The sequence below is a fragment of the Petromyzon marinus genome, chromosome 56, assembly GCF_048934315.1.
Source record: "Petromyzon marinus isolate PM22_M1 ecotype Great Lakes invasive population chromosome 56, UKy_Petmar_22M1.pri1.0, whole genome shotgun sequence".
Taxonomy (NCBI): Eukaryota; Metazoa; Chordata; class Hyperoartia; order Petromyzontiformes; family Petromyzontidae; genus Petromyzon; species Petromyzon marinus.
Window position 1 is genome coordinate 6915371 of NC_133722.1, and position 19243 is coordinate 6934613.

At 53.9% G+C, this 19243-nt stretch overlaps 1 protein-coding gene across 3 annotated transcripts in view; it reads right to left on the reverse strand.

Moving 5' to 3' along the window:
• The window catches only part of LOC116954807 (fibronectin-like), a 101211-nt gene that overhangs the window by 40500 nt on the left and 41468 nt on the right, over positions 1-19243 (reverse strand). For all 3 annotated transcript variants that reach the window (XM_032975637.2, XM_032975635.2, XM_032975636.2), the window contains 12 exons: positions 19009-19158; positions 17876-18004; positions 16251-16394; positions 15720-15841; positions 14807-14975; positions 12661-12840; positions 11646-11774; positions 10626-10715; positions 9420-9617; positions 7465-7752; positions 3623-3895; positions 561-652 (listed from right to left, as the gene is read on the reverse strand). In XM_032975637.2, coding sequence (XP_032831528.2) covers positions 561-652; positions 3623-3895; positions 7465-7752; positions 9420-9617; positions 10626-10715; positions 11646-11774; positions 12661-12840; positions 14807-14975; positions 15720-15841; positions 16251-16394; positions 17876-18004; positions 19009-19158 — 1964 coding nt within the window. The remainder of the gene's footprint in view (positions 1-560; positions 653-3622; positions 3896-7464; positions 7753-9419; positions 9618-10625; positions 10716-11645; positions 11775-12660; positions 12841-14806; positions 14976-15719; positions 15842-16250; positions 16395-17875; positions 18005-19008; positions 19159-19243) is intronic.

Consider the following 19243-nt stretch of genomic DNA (forward strand, 5'->3'; position numbering starts at 1 on the left):
GTCTCTATGGGTCTCTGCCTTCCAATATTAGGAAGCCACTGGAGCTATGCACTTTTAAAATCTAGACCGAAAACTCATTTAATGTTTAGAACCGCTTTTTGTTGTGTTAGTTTGTTGTCCTTCCCGCGGAATCTCCGTACGTACAGATGAGTGTGGGTCTCTATCGGGTCTCTTCCGTGGGTTTCTGTGAGTCTCTTTGGGTCTCTACGGTTCTGTATTGACGGAGGCGACCGCCTACGCTAGCGAGCCGACGTTGGAGAAGCGTGGGGCCCTTGGAGGCTACGACGACATTGATGACGACGATGATGACGACGTTGATGACGACGACGATGACGACGTTGATGACGACGACGATGACGACGTTGATGACGACGATGATGACGACGTTGATGGCAACGACAATGACGACGTTGATGACGACGATGATGACGACGTTGATGACGACGACGATGACGACGTTGATGACGACGACGATGACGACATTGATGACGACGACGATGACGACGTTGATGACGACGACGATGACGACGTTGATGACCACGACGATGGCGACGACGCACCTTGATGGAGAGCCGGGGCACGCTGTTCCACGACACCACGATGGTGGACTCGGTCACCTCGATCACAAACTCCGACATCTCCCTCACCGACTCTAAGAGGACAAGAAATGTAAATCGGCGGTCAACGCGCCTCTTCTCCCATCCTCTCCCTCCCCCACTCCCTCCTCCTCCCCCCTCTACCCCTCTCCTCCACCCAACTCCCCACCTCGCTCCTCCACATATCTGCCGATCTTGCACGCGAGTAACCCCCCCCAGAACTCCTCGAATCCGCGGTGATTTGGTGGGGGGGAAGGGGAGGGGGGGGGCTGGGTACAAAGACCCCATATCCGATTATCCGCAGGGCTATCCACGATTTTTCTTACTTCTCTCGCCCAAGGGGGTAAAAAATAAGGTAGAAAATAATCGCGGACAATAGGAAGAATTTCCCACGCGGCTCCTCCTCCTATCCGCGAAAAAAATTGCGAGGGTTAAAAAGCAATTTAGATTTGCATTATGGGTAAAATCGTCGCCGAGGTCAGTGGCACGTGACATTTGAGCTAATACTGACTGGAGTAATGGACATGCACTCACCAGGGCGGTGAAGTATGGTCAACCCCCCGCTGGTGTCTGACTGTTGAGAATCCAGCAGCATTTATTTCACAATTCTAAGTCCGCTGACGAGAACCCGGCACGTTGAAATCGGAGCAGAGTTTGCTCACTTAAATGCTCCTTTTTCTTTGGTTCTTTCGGTAAAGTCACGTAGAATGAGAATAAAATAATAAATTAATAAAATAACACAATAAAATTCTCACGACGTTTCGGCCACAACACAGGTGGCCTTCACCTGATGTTGTGTTGTGGCCGAAACGTCGTGAGAATTTTATTGTGTTATTTTAGTTTTTTAATTTATTATTTTATTCTCATTCTACGTGACTTTACCAAAAGAACCAAAGAAGATGAATCCTTGCAGTCACGAAAGCCTTAAATCGACACTTAAATGCTGCTTGATAATAATACTGATCTGGAGAAATATCTATCCTGTTAAATAAATACAATTTTATCTTTAAGATCATTATTATTATTATTTACGCGTGTCGACCCGAACTGAGTTCTGCTCACGTTGCTTTTTCAGCTCGAGGCAAAATACTTTCATTTAATTTTGTTTTATTTTACATATATATAAATGGTACATGGTTTGCGGCCAGATCACAGAGGGCGGGCTCGCCCACGTGGCAACGTTTAAATCCAGCGGAGGCCAGCGAACGGACGGCTTGTTTCTGACAGCCCAGAATACCGCAAAGGTGGTCCCATTTTTCTGTTGTTGTTGTTGTTGCTGTGGTGCGTGCGTTGGAACGCAGACCAACTTTTGCCCTACAAAAGAACCCCCCACCCCACCACCTCCTCCACCCTGACAATCGTAGCGGCAGTGTGTGTGGCGTTAATCCTGAAAAGCGGCTCACAGTTTGGAGTGCTTGCGTTGCTGAACTCTGGGGGAGTTGGTGAAAACAACCAACCTTTTCATTCACGTCTTTTCCTTTTTTCAATTCATCCAAGAAAAACTCGAGAGCGAAGTTTAAATTGGCGTTGATTTGACCTCCGGTTACGACAGCATTAATGTATCATTAATAACCCCATTGGAACACACGGCGGCAGGAACTACCCACACGAGGCTCCATCATCGTTTCCCCGACAACGACGGCACAGGCTTTTGTTTATAAATCCTCGTTTAACCACCTTTATTTTTATTCTATTATTTATTATTTTTATTACTGAAACATAGTCTACATTATAGACTGCCAGTACACTCACCCAGGTTAAGAACCAGGCTACAGTCTACAATATAGACTGCCTGTACACTCAACAAACTTAAGAACCAGGCTACAGTCTACATTATAGACTGCCAGTACACTCACCAAACTTAATAACCAGGCTACAGTCTACATTATAGACTGCCAGTACACTCACCCAACTTAATAACCAGGCTACAGTATACATTATAGACTGCCAGTACACTCACTCAGGTTAAGAACCAGGCTACAGTCTACATTATAGACTGCCAGTACACTCACTCAGGTTAAGAACCAGGCTACAGTCTACATTATAGACTGCCAGTATGCTCGCTCAGGTTAAGAACCAGGCTACAGTCTACATTATAGACTGCCAGTACACTCACTCCGATGAAGAACCAGGCTACAGGTTACATTCGTGGTTTTTTTAAATTAAATTTTTATTATTTTTATTCACTGTTTTTTTTTCTACGTGACTTTACCGAAAGAATCAAAGAATATAACTACCTCACGTTTATAATAAAGGTTTTTTTTGGGTTAGATCGCGTAAATATATAAATGTGTCGTTAAACCCGCCACCACCCGACACAGCCCAACTAGTAAAGAATTGTCACGTAAACAGAACGTGGCCAATTCGTCACTAGTACAGCACTAGTGTGTAGTGTACAGTGTAGTGTGTAGTGTAGTGTATAGTAGTGTAGTGTATAGTAGTGTATAGTGTAGTATACTAGTACAGCACTAGTGTGTAGTGTATAGTGTAGTGTATAGTAGTGTATAGTGTAGTATACTAGTACAGCACTAGTGTGTAGTGTATAGTGTAGTATACTAGTACAGCGCTAGTGTGTAGTGTATAGTAGTGTATAGTGTAGTATACTAGTACAGCACTAGTGTGTAGTGTATAGTAGTGTATAGTGTAGCATACTAGAACAGCACTAGTGTGTAGTGTATAGTGTAGTATACTAGTACAGCACTAGTGTGTAGTGTAGTGTATAGTAGTGTATAGTGTAGCATACTAGTACAGCACCACCGGTTGTGTGTTGGAGAGCCAAGCCACAACATTTACAATCAGAGTACGACGTTTCGCCAGTAAATACAACTAGTGGGGGTAGGGGAGGTGGAGCGGGGAGGGGTGAGTGGGGAGCGGGGGAAGAGAAGAGTGGGGAGGGGGGCAGGAGAGAGAGGGAGAGGAGCGTGGGGAGGGGGGGGGGGTGTAGGGGAGGAGGAGCGGGAAGGGGGGGGGGCAGAAGAGGGGTTTGGGGGTCGGGGGCGCGGCACGTCAACGACGCTCGGACTCACGCGTGGAGACGATTCCGCTGACCCCGGGGCTACGCTCCTCGTCCCCGCGTGCGAGCGCGTACACCGTGACCACGTACTCGCTCCCCGCCCGCAGGCCGTCCACCGTGAAGCTCGCCACGTCGGCTCCCAGCTGCCGCTCCAGGGGCTCGCCGCCGTCCGTGGGCTCGCAGCGCACCAGGTAGCCCGCGATGGGCCCCCGGGGCGCTCGCCACGCCGCCGTCAAGCTCGTTTCGCCCACCTCCACGAAGCGGACGTCCCGCGGAGCGTCCAGCTCTGGAGGGGCGGGGGGCGGGGTGTGGGGGGATCGAGACGACAGGGACGTCGGGGCAGGGGTCGATCGACACTGCCAAAGCGCGAAGCTGCCAATGGGCGACGCTGCCAATGGGCGACGCTGCCAACGCACGGCGCCCCTCTGCCGGGTCCTGCTGCCGCTGCTGCTGCTGCTGCACGGTGGACGTGCTCAGCTCAACTCGGTGTGGCAGATGAACCAGATTGAACAGATGGAACGGATGGAACGGAGGAGGGGAACCCCTGCAAACCGTTGCTTCAGCCGCTGGACGCCACGTGTACCGCGGTGGACTCTAAAATAATGATAAATAATAGTACGCATTTTAATAAAAAAAATAAAGGATTTTTTTGAATATATATATCACCAGGTATGGCTCACTTGAGCTATGTCGCTCTCTTTCAGAAGCGACCCGGCTATCGTAAGCGATGGCTCAGCGCAGCAGCTTAGCGTCAAGTGGACATTTATAGCAGCCAGATACTCTAAACGCGTGGCGATGTCGATTCTACATGTGGAGGAGCAAAACCGGAGGACCCGGAGAAAAATCCACACGACCACGCGGAGAGAGACACCGCAAACTCAAAATATACAGCAGCAGGCATCAGGGTCGGGATCGAACCCACGACCTCCTGTAAAACCAGGCGAGGTAGTTAACATCTCCTAGCCACCGTGATGATGATGAGAGAGAGAGAGACGCAAACTCCAAATATACAGCAGGCGTCAGGGTCGGGATCGAACCCACGACCTCCTGTAAACCAGGCGAGGTAGTTAACATCTCCTAGCCGCCGTGATGATGATGAGAGAGAGAGAGACACGCAAACTCCAAATATACAGCAGGCGTCAAGGTCGGGATCGAACCCACGACCTCCTGTAAACCAGGCGAGGTAGTTAACATCTCCTAGCCACCGTGGACAAGGACCCACGATCCCAACGTTCTGTGCCCCTCTGCCAGGTCCTGCCGCTGCTGCTGCTGTTGCACAGTAGACACCCCTAACTCCCCCCACAGATCTGCCCCCTAACGATATTCCAATGGTACGTCTTAGATCTTTCGTTCCAGACCCGTGCAAGGCACTCCTATGTCTCTCTAAAACTATTTTTTTTTAAAGGTGGCCCAGAGGTCAGAGCGTTTGGGCTTGCACCGTATTCGAAACCCTGGGGTTTCAAATACAGGTTTCAGCCGTCTCTGATTAGGGCGGCTTCTCAATTGCAGCGCGGTGGTGGATTTGTTGAGGCGGTGATCCTGGCCAGGAGTGACGGCATGGAGAAACCCGCCACGTAAGATTTGGTTCGGCACTCGACTCTGAAGGTTCAAAGATTGGCGTCGGCTGTCGCGCGCCGATCATTACGCTCGCAACGCGGAGCAGGCGTTGAAGTGCCGCCCCCTCTGTTGTGCAAAGGCTAATCGAAGGCCTTCGCGGAAGCATTACCGTGACATCCGCCTACGTGGGCCATTCTTTTAAAACGTGGGGGCTGCGCTTCTCTGGCATGGGAGCGTGAATGATTTTTCTAGACATTGCGTAATGAAAAAAAAAAACATTTAACGCGTCACATTTTTCACTTGAATTGTCTCTAAATAACGATTATTAATAGGTAACGATGTCATGGGCAAACTTCGCATGGAGGCAATGGCCCGGGTCGGCCTCGACCTCACAAAAAAAAACACATTTACCGTACTTTAAACCAACAACGTTCCCCATTGCGTCAGATATCACCCCGAAAACGGAAGCCAACCTCTGGAAATGTTTTTGTTTCAATTTGATAAACAAAGCACTCGTGTCTGACAGTGAGCAGCTCTACAGTGGAAAGACCGTCGGCGCTCGACCCCTGCTCGACCCCTGCTTGACCCCTGCTCGACCCCTGCTTGACCCCTGCTTGACCCCTGCTCGACCCCTGCTCGACCCATGCTCGACCCCTGCTCGACCCCTGCTCGACCCATGCTGGACCCCTGCTCGACCCATGCTCGACCCCATGCTCGACCCCATGCTCGACCCATCCTCGACCCATGCTCGACCCCATGCTCGACCCATCCTCGACCCATCCTCGACCCCTGCTCGACCCCTGCTCGACGCCCGCTGAACGCCCGTTCGACGCCCGTGCAGCGCAGACGAGACATAAACGCACCGTGTGCCACTACGGAGCGTCTCAACGTCACCACGTCTCGAGGATGTGCAGCGAGGGGAAGGGGAAACTTTTCCTTAGCGTGGGCCACGTGTTAACACGCGAGCCGCCGTCACTTCTGTCAAGAAATGTATTCGTGGGCCATGTGACATTCAATTTATGGGCCGCACGAAATAGAATCCGCGTTTCATGTCTGTCCCTCGGACCGCGTGACATACGGTTACTGGAGCCATATGAATGAAGTCCCAAGCTGTAACCCTTCCCTCTGGCCATATTAAATGAAGTCCCAATTCCCGAGCTGTATGCATCTTGTGGGCCGTATGAAATGAGGTTAAAGGACCATAAGAAATAATACAAAAAAAAATTGGGCCATATGGAATGAAGTTGTGGGTTCTGTTCGTCCCTTGGCACACATGGAATTAAGTTTTGGGCTGCATCCATCCCCATGGGCCATATGAAATGAAGTCGCCAAGGTTCCAACTGTTGGCTCCACCCACACCACATGACTCTGGTCATCCTTGCAGCAGCGGCAGCGGCGGCTTTTTGCGCTGGCTATTGAACAAAGACGGTGGTCACCGCATCGCGCGGCGCTTTCACGTCCACGGCCATCTGGAACGCTCTTCCTTCCGATGTTAGGGAGCGACTGCGCGCTGTGCACTTTTAATTCGCCATCTAGAATGAAAGCTCAGTTCTTTAGAAGTGCTTTTCTGTGATTGGTTTGTTGTCCCCCCTCCCCCGCCCCCCCCACCCGCGCACCTCCAATTAGCACGATTGGCTACGTACGGCGCAAAAGAAGTTCGATATGCACAAAAGACAAATACACAGATCCCCCCGCCTATAGCCTTAACAGACTGTTGGGGCAAGAGCTGTTAGCGAGCATCTATGAAGGCCGACACGGCGCATGAGAGGGTGAGTGGCCAGCACCACGCCCAGCCGCCTTTGTCTCCCTTGTGGTGATGTTTACTACACACCGCACCAGGTACTCATTTGAGTGCCATGTGGACCTAGGGGAGGTTCAGGACCGGTTCAGATAATCATCACGGGTGTTGGCCGTGTGAGCGGGAATCGAACCCGGGTTGCTGGGTTCATAGCGCGGCGCGCTAACCGCTACACCACCGCTCGCCACGTACATAAAACAAAGACAAAGATCCCCCGTACAGCCTTAAAAGACTGTTGGGGCAAGTGTGTTGTTAGCGAGCACCTATGAAGACCGACACGGCGCACGAGTGGGTGGGTGGCCAGCACCACGCCCGGACGCCTTTGTTGCCGGGGTTCATAGCGCAGCGCAGAGGAATGGAAGATGCAGAGGGGAGGGAGGGAGGGGATGGAGTGAGGGGGGTAGCGAGTTGACGGAGGCAGGGAGGGATTTTATGGAGTTGAGGGACGGAATTGAGGGAGGGAGGGATTTGAGGGAGTGGCGGCAGGGAGGGGAACTCACTGGTCGTCTGCTCTCCCTGCAGCGGTGGGCTCTCCCCGCCGCCGGGGTACATGGCGAACACCTGGAAGCGGTAGGTGTGGCCCGGCAGGAGGCCACCCACCTCCGCGTACAGGTCGGAGGTCAGGGGCACCTCGCGGGTGGGGACGCGGCCCTGGCCCGGCGCGGCCGTCGCCACGACCCGGTAGCCGTGCACCTCCGCGGACGGCGGAGGGGCCCACATGAGCGTGGCCTTGGTCTCGCCCACGGTCACGAAGGTCAGGTCGCTGGGCGGCAGCGGCGGCCTTTGCTCTGATGCAAAAAAAGACAAAGAGGGTGGGCGAAGATCCCCCGTCGTGTTGCGTCGACGGGGCTGTTGGTGAGAGTGCCGTGAAGCGGGCGGCGGCAGCGGCACCTGCGAAGGAAGACGCCGCCGCTACCACCACCGCCACCACCGCTGCTGTCAATGCCACCACCGCCGCCGTCACCAGCATCACTACCTCCACCACCGCCATCACCGCCACCGCCATCGCCGCCGCCGCCGCCGTCACCACCATCACTACCGCCACCACTGTCACCACCGCCACTCCCACCACCGTCACCCCCATCACTAGCGCCATCGCCACCACCGCCACCACCTCCACCACAGCCACCGCCATCACTACCGCCACGACCGCCACCACCATCACTACCGCCACTACCGCCATCACCACCGCTGCCACCATCGCCACCGCCACCACCATCGTCATAATTTTTGTTTGTTTTCTTTGGTTCTTTCGGTAAAGTCACGTAGAATGAGAATAAAATAATAAATTTATAAAATAAAATAACACAATAAAATTCTCACGACGTTTCGGCCACAACACAAGCGGCCTTCATCAGGTGAAGGGACGAAGTCCACTTGTGTTGTGGCTGAAACGTCGTGAGAATATTATTGTGTTATTTTCTTTTATCAATTTATTATTTTATTCTCATTCTACGTGACTTTACCGAAAGAACCAAAGAAGATGAATCCTTGCAGTCACGTCGTGATCGTCGTCACGAGCCTGGGCTATACCTGGTAACATAAAAATTGTTCAGTTTTATTCGTATCATTTGCATTTCAGCGATGTGTTTACCTTTCCTATACATTGCGCTCCCATCGTGTTTTTCGTTTTGTGTTTGTCGTTGTAACGTTCTGACCCAGTGCCCGCTCACTGGGCATCCGCGAAGAGCTTCACAGCTCGTCGGATTCCACCTCCGGTCTAAGTAAATGAAGTTTCCGAACGGAATGAACCGCAGTCGCTAGGCGCGCCGATGAACGATTTAAAACGGCGCGCCGACAGGACAGTAAATGATCGCAGCAAGGGGAGCCCGGACCGCTGAAGCTAAGAGCCGAGATGCCGCTCAGCCTCCTCACAGCCAGAAAAGGAATGTGAAACAGCTACATTCCTCACTAGTGGCGGTGGTGGTGGCAGTGGCGGTGGTGGAGGTGGTTGTGGCGGTGGTTGTGGTGGTTGTGGTGGTGTTGGTGAGAGTGCCGGTGGTGGCAGTGGAGGTGGTTTTGGTGGCGGTGGCACGGTGGTGGTGGCGACGGTGGTGGCAGTAGTGGCGGGGGTGGTGGTGGTGGTGGTGGTTGCGGTGGCGGTGGTGGCGGTGCCAGTGATGGTGGCGGGGGATCAGTAGGAGCCCGGTCGAGAGCACGAACAGAATGTGGTGGGGAGGGGGGTTGGTACAGAGACTCTGCAGACACGAGTTTGATGGGGCTGCACAGTTAATCTCCAGCTGATGAATTACGGTAGCAACGTTTCCTCGTCATACGAGGAGGGAGGACGTCTATAACACGTGTAGGTCAGAGGTCAGAGGAGGTCAGAGGTCGGAACGCCGAGATCCTGCCCGTGGTGGAGGCGTGCTGGCGCCCGGCGTCCGGCGTCATCCACATGACGATGAGAGAGGGGGGGGGGGGGGCGAGGCCCGGGTGGGGGGAGGGGCGTCCTCACCAGTTTGCGCTGAGCCCTGGGTGGACACCTGAAAGAAGAGAGGGGGGCTCTCCAGGTCTTCGGCCACGGAGAAGACGCTGATGTTGTAGGTGTGCCCTGCCAGGAGGTCTACGAGGCGTGCGCGCGTCACGTCCGGCGGGAGGTGCAGGTCCGTGCTCTCTCCGCCGTCCACGTTGGGCAGGTAGATGATGCGGAACGCTGTGCCGGGAGACGGGACGAGACGTCGCAAAGATGAAGGTCTCCTCGGCCCCCCCCAAACGCGCCCCCCTCCCCTCCTGCCCCCACCCCCCTCCCGCCCCCCTAAAAAGATTTATTACAGGCTGTTTGGGGCAATTGCTGTTAGTCGAGCACCCATGATGACGTACTTGGGTACGTCATCAGTTCTTCTTCCAACAAAAGTAAAATAACTTCACCACTTTCCCGTTCTGGGACGTACTGCAGGTTGCGGGGGTGGAGGGAGGTGGGGGGGGGGGGTCCTGTTCACTGCTGAATCTCGGAACGTGCGATCGGCTCAGCGTTAATTTTACATCCAGAGGCGTGGTAGCGGTGCCGTTGTTCTTAAAGGCACCGCGGAGAACCGTAGCGACATGACTCCCACCACTCTGCGATAGCTGGCACAAAGACAAAGATCCCCCATATAGCCTTAACAGACTGTAGGGGCAAGTGCTGTTAGCGAGCACCTATGAAGGCCGGGACGGTACACGAGGGGGTGGGTGGCCAGCACCACGCCCGACCGCCTTTGTCTCCCTAGTCGCGATGTTTACACACCGCACCAGGTACTCATTTGAGGCTGAGTCGACCTAGGGGAGGCCCGGGACCAGTCCAGATAATCGTCACTGGTGTTGGCTGTGAGCGGGAATCGAACCCGGGTGCCAGGTTCATAGCGCAGCGCGCTAACCGCTACACTATCGCACCAACACTGTGCCACACGCCCTCCCGCATGACCTTGTGGGAGCCTCGGTACCGATAACGTTTTTTGGTATTTTAGTTTTTCTTCCGGTTCCGATGACGTGCACGACGTGCGCGCGTGGTACACGTCATCGGAACGGTATCGTGAGAAAATCCTATGACGTATCCGCATGTCACGGGAACGGGAAAGGGTTTAATTGTCCACCGGGGGGTTGTGGGAAGAGAGGGCCGCGGGGGAGACAGAGAGAGAAAGCACGACGGGAGGTCAGCGAGCAATCGAGCGAGCGCGAGTCGTACCAGAGACTTGCGCGCTGGGTAGCCTCCAGCGGATGACGATTGTTGACTCGGTGACCTCGTCGATCAAGTAGCTCTCGGGGGCGTCCGGGGCTGCGGGACCAGAGGAGCGGAATGGAGTCAAGGGGGTCAGGAACTAAACAGAACCTGCTGGGTACACGGCCAGAACTAGTGGGGGAGTAAACGCCAGTTTACCCACTCACTTACCTACTTACCCGCCCACTCACCTACTCACTCGCCCACTCACCTACTCACTGGCGCACTCATTCAGTCACCCACTCACTCGCCCACTCATTCAGTCACCCACTCACCTACTCGCTCACCCACTCACCCAGCCACCTACTCACTCGCCCACTCATTCAGTCACTCACTCGCTGGCCCACTCGCTCAGAACTTGCAGGGTATAACGACAAGAACTAGTGGGGGGTTAATATCAGTTTAAGGACCCATACTCTTTGGTTCTATTCGGTAAAGTCACGTTGGTAAAAAAATAAAACAAAAAATCACGACGTTTCGGCCACAACACAAGTGGCCTTCATCAGGTGAAGGGACCGTACTGTCCAGAGGACAGCGTTGGAGTGAAGACAGCCAAGCTCTGGTCGCGTCCTTTAAGCTGTTTAAGGAGGCGAGTTTTCAATACAGGACTTAAATACAGCTAACGATTCTGATTGTCTTATTAGCAAAGGCAAAGCGTCGTTTAAAAGCGTGGGAGCTGCACTGTGGCAAAGTCCCGACCAGCCCAGGAACAGAACCTTGACCTTGGGAGTCTTTAGAAGAAGATCTTATCGACCTCGTGAGCTACGATTACTACTACCAATGATAACAAGAAAATATGTTTAGATCGCGTAGTGAAACCCGCCACCACGACACATTTATATTTACGCGATCTAACCCCCAAAAAACAAAACAACGAAACTCCATTGCGGGACAACATTGGTCGCGAACGCCTAAGTGTTATACTACGACCCCTGCCACCGCTGCGACCGCTACCGCTTAGCCCGTGATCGCCCGCGGCACGCTCACCGGTCGTCTGCGTGGTGGTGAGGATGATGCGCTCCAGGCCGCGAGCGCCCAGCTCGATGACGGTGACCGTGTACTCGCGACCCGGCAGCAGGCTGTCCAACGTGATGGACGTCGCGGTCCCGGGAAGGTCTAGTAGCGTGCGCGGAAATTCGAACGATGGGAAAAAAATTTTTGTTAGATATTCCATTTGACAGAGGCTCGTAGGGACCCATACTCGTACGTATGTTGGTATGTTTGTTGAACTTATTTCGCACCATACGTAGCCAACCGTGCTAAATCAGAGGAGCAGAGGAAGGACAACAAACTATGGGTCTCTGTGTGAGTCTATGGGTCTCTGTGTGAGTCTATGGGTCTATGTGTGAATCTATGGGTCTCTGTGTGAGTCTGTGAGTCTCTGTGTGAGTCTTTGGGTCTCTGTATGAGTCTATGGGTCTCTGTGTAAGTCTATGGGTCTCTGTGTGAGTCCATGGGTCTCTGTGTAAGTCTATGGGTCTCTGTGTGAGTCTATGGGTCTCTGTGTGATTCTATGGGTCTCTGTGTGAGTCTGTGGGTCTCTGTGTGAGTCTATGGGTCTCTGTGTGAGTCTATGAGTCTCTGTGTGAGTCTGTGGGTCTCTGTGTGAGTCCATGGGTCTCTGTGTGAGTCTGTGGGTCTTTGTGTGAGTCTATGGGTCTCTGTGTGAGTCTGTGTGTCTCTGTGTGAGTCTATGTATGTTTGCTGAACTTCTTTCGCACCGTACGTAGCCAACCGTGTTATTCGGGGGTGCGGGGGTAAGGACAACAAACTAAACGCGCAAAAAGCGCTTCTAAAAATAAATTCGTTTTCAATCTAGATTTAAAAGTGCATAGCTCCAGTGGCTTCCTAATATCGAAAGAGTTCCATAGCGCGGGCTCGCGCGTTGTAACAAAAATACATGTATTGGCTCGGCGGATCTCCGCGCGCGGCGAGGGAAAACGCAAAACGGCCCGCCGGGGGCATCCCCCCCCGCACCCGCTCGCTCGCACTCGCGACTTACTGATGATCTCGCGCGAGGAGCTGTCCTCCGTGAGCTCGTACTCGATCCGGTACCCGGACATGACCTCGCCGGCCGAGGCCCAGGCGACCACGAAGCTGTTGGACGTCACCTCGGTGACGGCGTCCGACACGCGCTGCTCCGTGCCGGGCAGCCGCTCCCTCTCGCCCTCCCACGGCGTCACTTGGCGAACGCGGACGACGCGAAAACGACACGGTAAGAGGCACGCGCAGTCACCACCGCCGCTGGGCTACGGTCGCGCCTCACGATGCCGCCGGGGAGGCGACTTCGCGGCAAAACCGCGGCCGAGCAATCGTCACCGGCAACAGTTTGCCGCAAGTGTGTTTATTGAACTGTTCTAAGAAGGAGATAGTTGCGCACGCAACGGAGGCGGAATAAATAGGTTATAGTCTCGGCAGAGAGATAGACTCTCACAGAGATCCATTAACTATCACAGAGACCCATAGACTCACACTGAGACCCATAGACTCACACAGAGACCCATAGACTCACACAGAGACCCACAGACTCACATAGGGACGCACAGACTCACACAGAGACCCACAGACTCACACAGAGACCCACAGTCTCACACAGAGACGCACAGACTCACACAGCAACCTACACACTCACACAGAGACCCACAAACTCACACAGAGACCCAGATACTCACACTGAGACCCACAGACTCACACAGGGACCGACAGACTCACACAGAAACCCACATACTCACACAGAGACCCACAGACTCACACAGAGACCCACAGACTCACACAGGGATCCACAGACTCACACAGGGACCCACAGACTCACACAGAGACCCACAGACTCACACAGGGACCCATAGACTCACACACAGAGACCCACATACTCACACAGAGACCCACAGACTCACACAGAGACCCACAGACTCACACAGAGACCCATAGACTCACACAGAGACCCACAGACTCACACAGAGACCCACAGACTCACACAGAGACCCACAGACTCACACAGAGACCCACAGACTCACACAGGGACCCACAGACTCACACAGGGACCCACAGACTCACACAGGGACCCACAGACTCACACAGGGACCCACAGACTCACACAGAGACCCAGACTCACACAGAGACACATAGACTCACACAGAGACCCACAGACTCACACAGAGACCCACAGACTCACACAGAGACCCACAGACTCAAACAGAGACCCACAGACTCACACAGAGATGCACAGACTCACACAGGGACCCATAGACTCACACAGAGACCCACAGACTCACACAGGGACGCACAGACTCAAAGAGAGACCCACAGACTCACACAGGGACCCACAGACTCACACAGGGACCCATAGACTCACACAGAGACCCACAGACTCACACAGGGACGCACAGACTCAAAGAGAGACCCACAGACTCACACAGGGACCCACAGACTCACACAGGGACCCATAGACTCACACAGGGACCCACAGACTCACACAGAGACCCACAGACTCACACAGAGACCCACATACTCACACACAGAGATGCACAAACTCACACAGGGACCCACAGACTCACACAGGGACCCACAGACTCACACAGGGACCCACAGACTCACACAGAGACCCACAGACTCACACAGGGACCCATAGACTCACACACAGAGACCCACATACTCACACAGAGACCCACAGACTCACACAGAGACCCACAGACTCACACAGAGACCCACAGACTCACACAGAGACCCACAGACTCACACAGGGACCCACAGACTCACACAGGGACCGACAGACTCACACAGAAACCCACATACTCACACAGAGACCCACAGACTCACACAGAGACCCACAGACTCACACAGGGATCCACAGACTCACACAGGGACCCACAGACTCACACAGAGACCCACAGACTCACACAGGGACCCATAGACTCACACACAGAGACCCACATACTCACACAGAGACCCACAGACTCACACAGAGACCCACAGACTCACACAGAGACCCATAGACTCACACAGAGACCCACAGACTCACACAGAGACCCACAGACTCTCACAGAGACCCACAGACTCACACAGGGACCCACAGACTCACACAGAGACCCACAGACTCACACAGGGACCCACAGACTCGCCGCCGCCGCCGCCGCCGCCGAAACACTCACGGGGGACGGAGGCGGTGCTGAACTCGAACTTGCTGATGGCGGTGGCGCCGTGGGAGTACTGCGTGATGAGCTGGCCCTCGTACACCAGGCCCGGCCGCAGGCCCGTGATCACGTAGGCGTTGCGCTGGGCCGGCACCCGGGCCTCCTTCCACGGGGCCTGAGAGCCCTTCTGGTTTTTTTTTTCCCCCGGGTGAGGGCACGCGACGTAGCGCGACAGCACGTTGTGTGAGCTACGTGCGGGTGTTGAGCTTCACAGCCGCCGCACTCATCGGAGGTCCCGCCGATGGAAAGTCCTCGGGCGTCGTCGCGGCCCGGCGTTTTTGAAGCGGGAGTCAAATATCGGTGCTAAGATATCGGCGTTAAATACTGCGCCGGAACAAATGTTGACTTGACTGTAGAATTAGATGGGGAGTAGAGTGAGGTGGGAGTGGAGAGGTAGGGGAGTGCGTGGAGGGGAGTGGAGTGAGATGGGAGGGGAGGGGTAGGAGAGTGAGTGGAGGGGAGTGGAGTGAGATGAGAGGGGAGAGGTAGGAGAGTGCGTGGAGGGGAGTGGAGTGAGATGAGAGGGGAGAGGCGGGAGAGAGCGTGGAGGAGAGTGGAGTGAGATGAGAGGGAGAGGCAGGAGAGAGCGTGGAGGGGAGTGGAGTGAGATGAGAGGGGAGAGGTAGGTGAGTGCGTGGAGGGGAGTGGAGTGAGATGAGAGGGGAGAGGTAGGAGAGTGCGTGGAGGGGAGTGGAGTGATATGAGAGGGGAGAGGCAGGAGAGAGCGTGGAGGGGAGTGGAGTGAGATGAGAAGGGAGAGAAAGGAGAGTGCGTGGAGGAGAGAGGTGTGAGATGAGGGATGCAGATGCCTCCCAAGTGGAGGGGGGGGGGGAGCATCTCCCCCGTGCACCTCCGCCACCACCGCACTCACCGGGCGCCACTTGAGGAAGTACCAGTTGACGGGGCGTCCTTGCGTGTTGGTCCACTGCAGCTGCTGGGAATGCCGGTGCTTGTTGTCCTCTTTGATGGTGACCTGCACGGGGTTATTGGAGGCTGCAAAGACAGAGATCACCGAGCGTAGCCTCAACAGACTGTTGGGGCAAGTGCCGTTAGAGAGTCGCGCCTATGAAGGCCGGCGCAGGGAGTTGTGACTCATTCAACGCATTCGTTACTTATCGCAGTAAATCAATGTATTGATCAACACAGTTATACAACCGATCTGGGCAGCTAAATTTATTGACCAACGTATGTATACAACTGATCTGGACAGCTAAATATATTGATCAACACAGGTATACTGATCTGGACAGTTGAATGTATTGATCAACACAGTTATACAACTGATCTAGGCAGCTAAATGTATTGATCAACACAGGCGTACTGATATGGGTAGCTAAATTATTGATGAACGCGGGTGTACAGACTCTGGGAGTAAAAACCGAAAAGAAAACATGATCTGTACCGATCTCCGTGGTTTGGGGGCGGCAGTTCCACTCGCCCACGGAGTTGCCGTAGCAGCCGCAGATGTACGCCGTGCCCTTGTACAGCTTGTTCCACGTCTCTCCGATCTGGTAAAACTGCATCAGCTCCAGGTCCTGGCACTGGTCTGCACGACCACCGGGAGAGAAACGCGATCGTCATCGGCTAAGCGATGAGTGTTTACACGTGGGTAGAAACCGGGGCGGGGTGGGTGGGTGGGGGGTGAATAACCCACGCACGTGCGAGGGGGAAACGCTCGATCCCATAGAGACGAAATGCCTTTGGGGGGTTGGGGGGGGGGGTCCACATGTTTGTTCTGTACTCCCTTCTCCTTGTGGGGGCCGGAGCATGGGTTTGGCCTCTTGCGTGTTAGTTTGTTGTTGTTCTTTCCCCGGGCAACTCTCATGAGCAGGGGTTGGCTACGCGCGGGGAGCGAAATAAGTCCAACGCACGTGCACACGCGACACCACGTGCTTGGTACGCATTTTGGATTGCAGTCCCTTCGGAGGACGTTCGTCAATGTTGCGTCGAGCGAACTACGGCTGAACAACGTAACCCTTTCCCGTTTCTCGCTTAACCCTCCATGAAAGGAGCCTGTAGTGGGTTGCAACGGGGTTCCGTTATTTTTGGCTTGCATGCGCCACGATTTCGCGCCGCTGTGGACTTTGTTGCCCTTAATAACCGTGACTGTTTCACCAGGTGCAAGGTCCCAATGAGCAGCCGCGTGGCTCTTTTTCAGAAGTGACCCTGCCCCGTCACGAATGATGGCTCAACGAAGTGGCGGCGTATCATCGTCGTGTGCAATATTTTTTTTTTTAAAGCAGCCGAATACACTGATCGCGTTGACGTTGATTCTAGACGTGGAGAGGAAGAAGCCGCAGGACCCGGGAGAAAAAACCAACGCGACCAACGGGGGAAGAGAGACACGCAAACTCCAAATATGCAGCAGGCGTCAGGGTCGGGATTGAACCCATGACCTCCTGTGTACCAGGCGAGGGAGCTAACATTTCTTGAAAACTACAAGCTATTTCTTTGCTTAAAGCTTTCGCGACTGCAGGAATTCATATTCTTCGGGTCTTTCGGTAAAGTCACGTCGATAAGTTCAAGGAAAATAACAAAAAACGACGACGTTTCGATCGCAACACAAGCGGTCGTCATCAGGCAAAGGGGGTTAGCCTAGAAAGGAAAACTGTTTATAAAGGTTAAAAAAAGGGTTTAAAAACCTTTATAAAACAGTTTTCCTTTCGAGGCTAACCCCCTTTTCCCGATGACGACCGCTTGAGTTACGATCGAAACGTCGTAGTTTTTTGTTGTTATTTTACTTGAACCTATCCACGTGACTTGACCGGAAGACCCAGAGAATATAAACTATTTTTTTATTTTACCATGTGTAAGACTCCACTGACCTGCTACGTAGCTCCTTTTTCAGAAGCCACCCTGGCAGCAGCTCAACGAAGTGACGGCTTATCACCGTCGTCATCGTCATCACGTGGACATTCAAAGCGGCAGCCAAGCGCTCTGAACGAGCTGGCGAAGGAGGTGCACGCATCTGGCCCCGCCGACCTTCCGACGTGGCGCGGGGCTGGGGGGAGTGGGCGGCGATCTTACCGACGGGGTCACAGGCCCAGCGGCCCCGGCCCTGGCCGAAGCAGGTGCAGTTCATCATGTGTCCCTCGGCGTGCTTGCGCGAGAACGTCTGGTTCACGTTGTACTCCGTCTCGTCCACCACGCAGCGATCTGTTGCACGGCAGAGATCGCCCCCGCCCCCCCCCCCGTTCGGGTTTAGGCCTCAACGGAGTTGCCGAGGCGAGCGCTGTCGGCGAGTTAGCAGCCGCGATGCGCACGCCTGTCAAAGCCGTGTTCTTGTACCGGGAAATCGGGTTTTCAGGTCCATACGGCGTAACAGCCGTTTCAGTACGGGCAAAACTATTTTTTTGTCGTCCATTCGTTTGTGTTTCTCCCTTGCGATGGGACTTTGTAGGATGAACGTTGAGATTTATAAGGGGGCACGGGGTGACCAATAAGGTCCGAATTGGTCTGTAATAAGGTAGGGCACTGACAAGGGGTTGACAGGTGTGGATGCATTTCCTCGGACAGGCGTGGCGACGAATAAAGAAGTGGAGCGGGTTTATGGGGGTAGTAGTAGTAGGTGGAGGTGGTTATCAGAACAGTGCAATGAGTCCATTAGGTCGATGCTATAAACGGTTTATTTTATTTTACCACGTAAGGGCCACTGAGCTACGTAGCTCCTTTTCAGAAGCGACCTTGCCACACAAAATGATCGCTCAACGAAGTGGCTCATCATCACGTGGAAATTGATAGCGGCCAAATACTCTAAAAGCACGTTGATTCTAAAAGGGGAGGGAAAAATCGGAGGACCCGGAGGAAAATCCACGCGGCCACAGGGAGAAAGAGACAAGCAAACTCTAAAATATACAGGCTTCTTCAAGGTCGGGATCGGGATCGATCCCACGACCTCCTGTATACTAGGCGAGGTAGTTAACATCTCATAGCCGCAGTGACGCCCCATAAATAATAATTGAAAAGCATTATTAAGATCATTGTTCTTGTGAGACCAGCGTGTCACGTTTTAGTTCCGGCTGGGCTCGCCAAAATAGTCGGTGGTGGTAAGAAAAAAAAAAACGTCCGTACCATGATGATGGGCCCTGAACCTGGCTCGGCTCGGCTCGAATATGCCAGTGGAAAAAAAATAACACACGAAAGGGGGTTATCAGCCTTACCCAGCAGCTGGGCGTAGGGAATGCAGTTCCATTCCCCGCGGCCGTTCCCGTTGCAGGTGCACCGCATCATGTGCCCCATCTGATGGCGCTTGTCCCACTGGTCGCCGACACGGTACTGCACGCCCTGTGACGAGCACACCTCCTCGTGGGCTGCACAAAGACAAAGATCCCCCGGATAGCCTCAAGAGACTGTTGAGGCAAGTGCTGTCAAGTGACGGGCAGCTACGGACGAAGG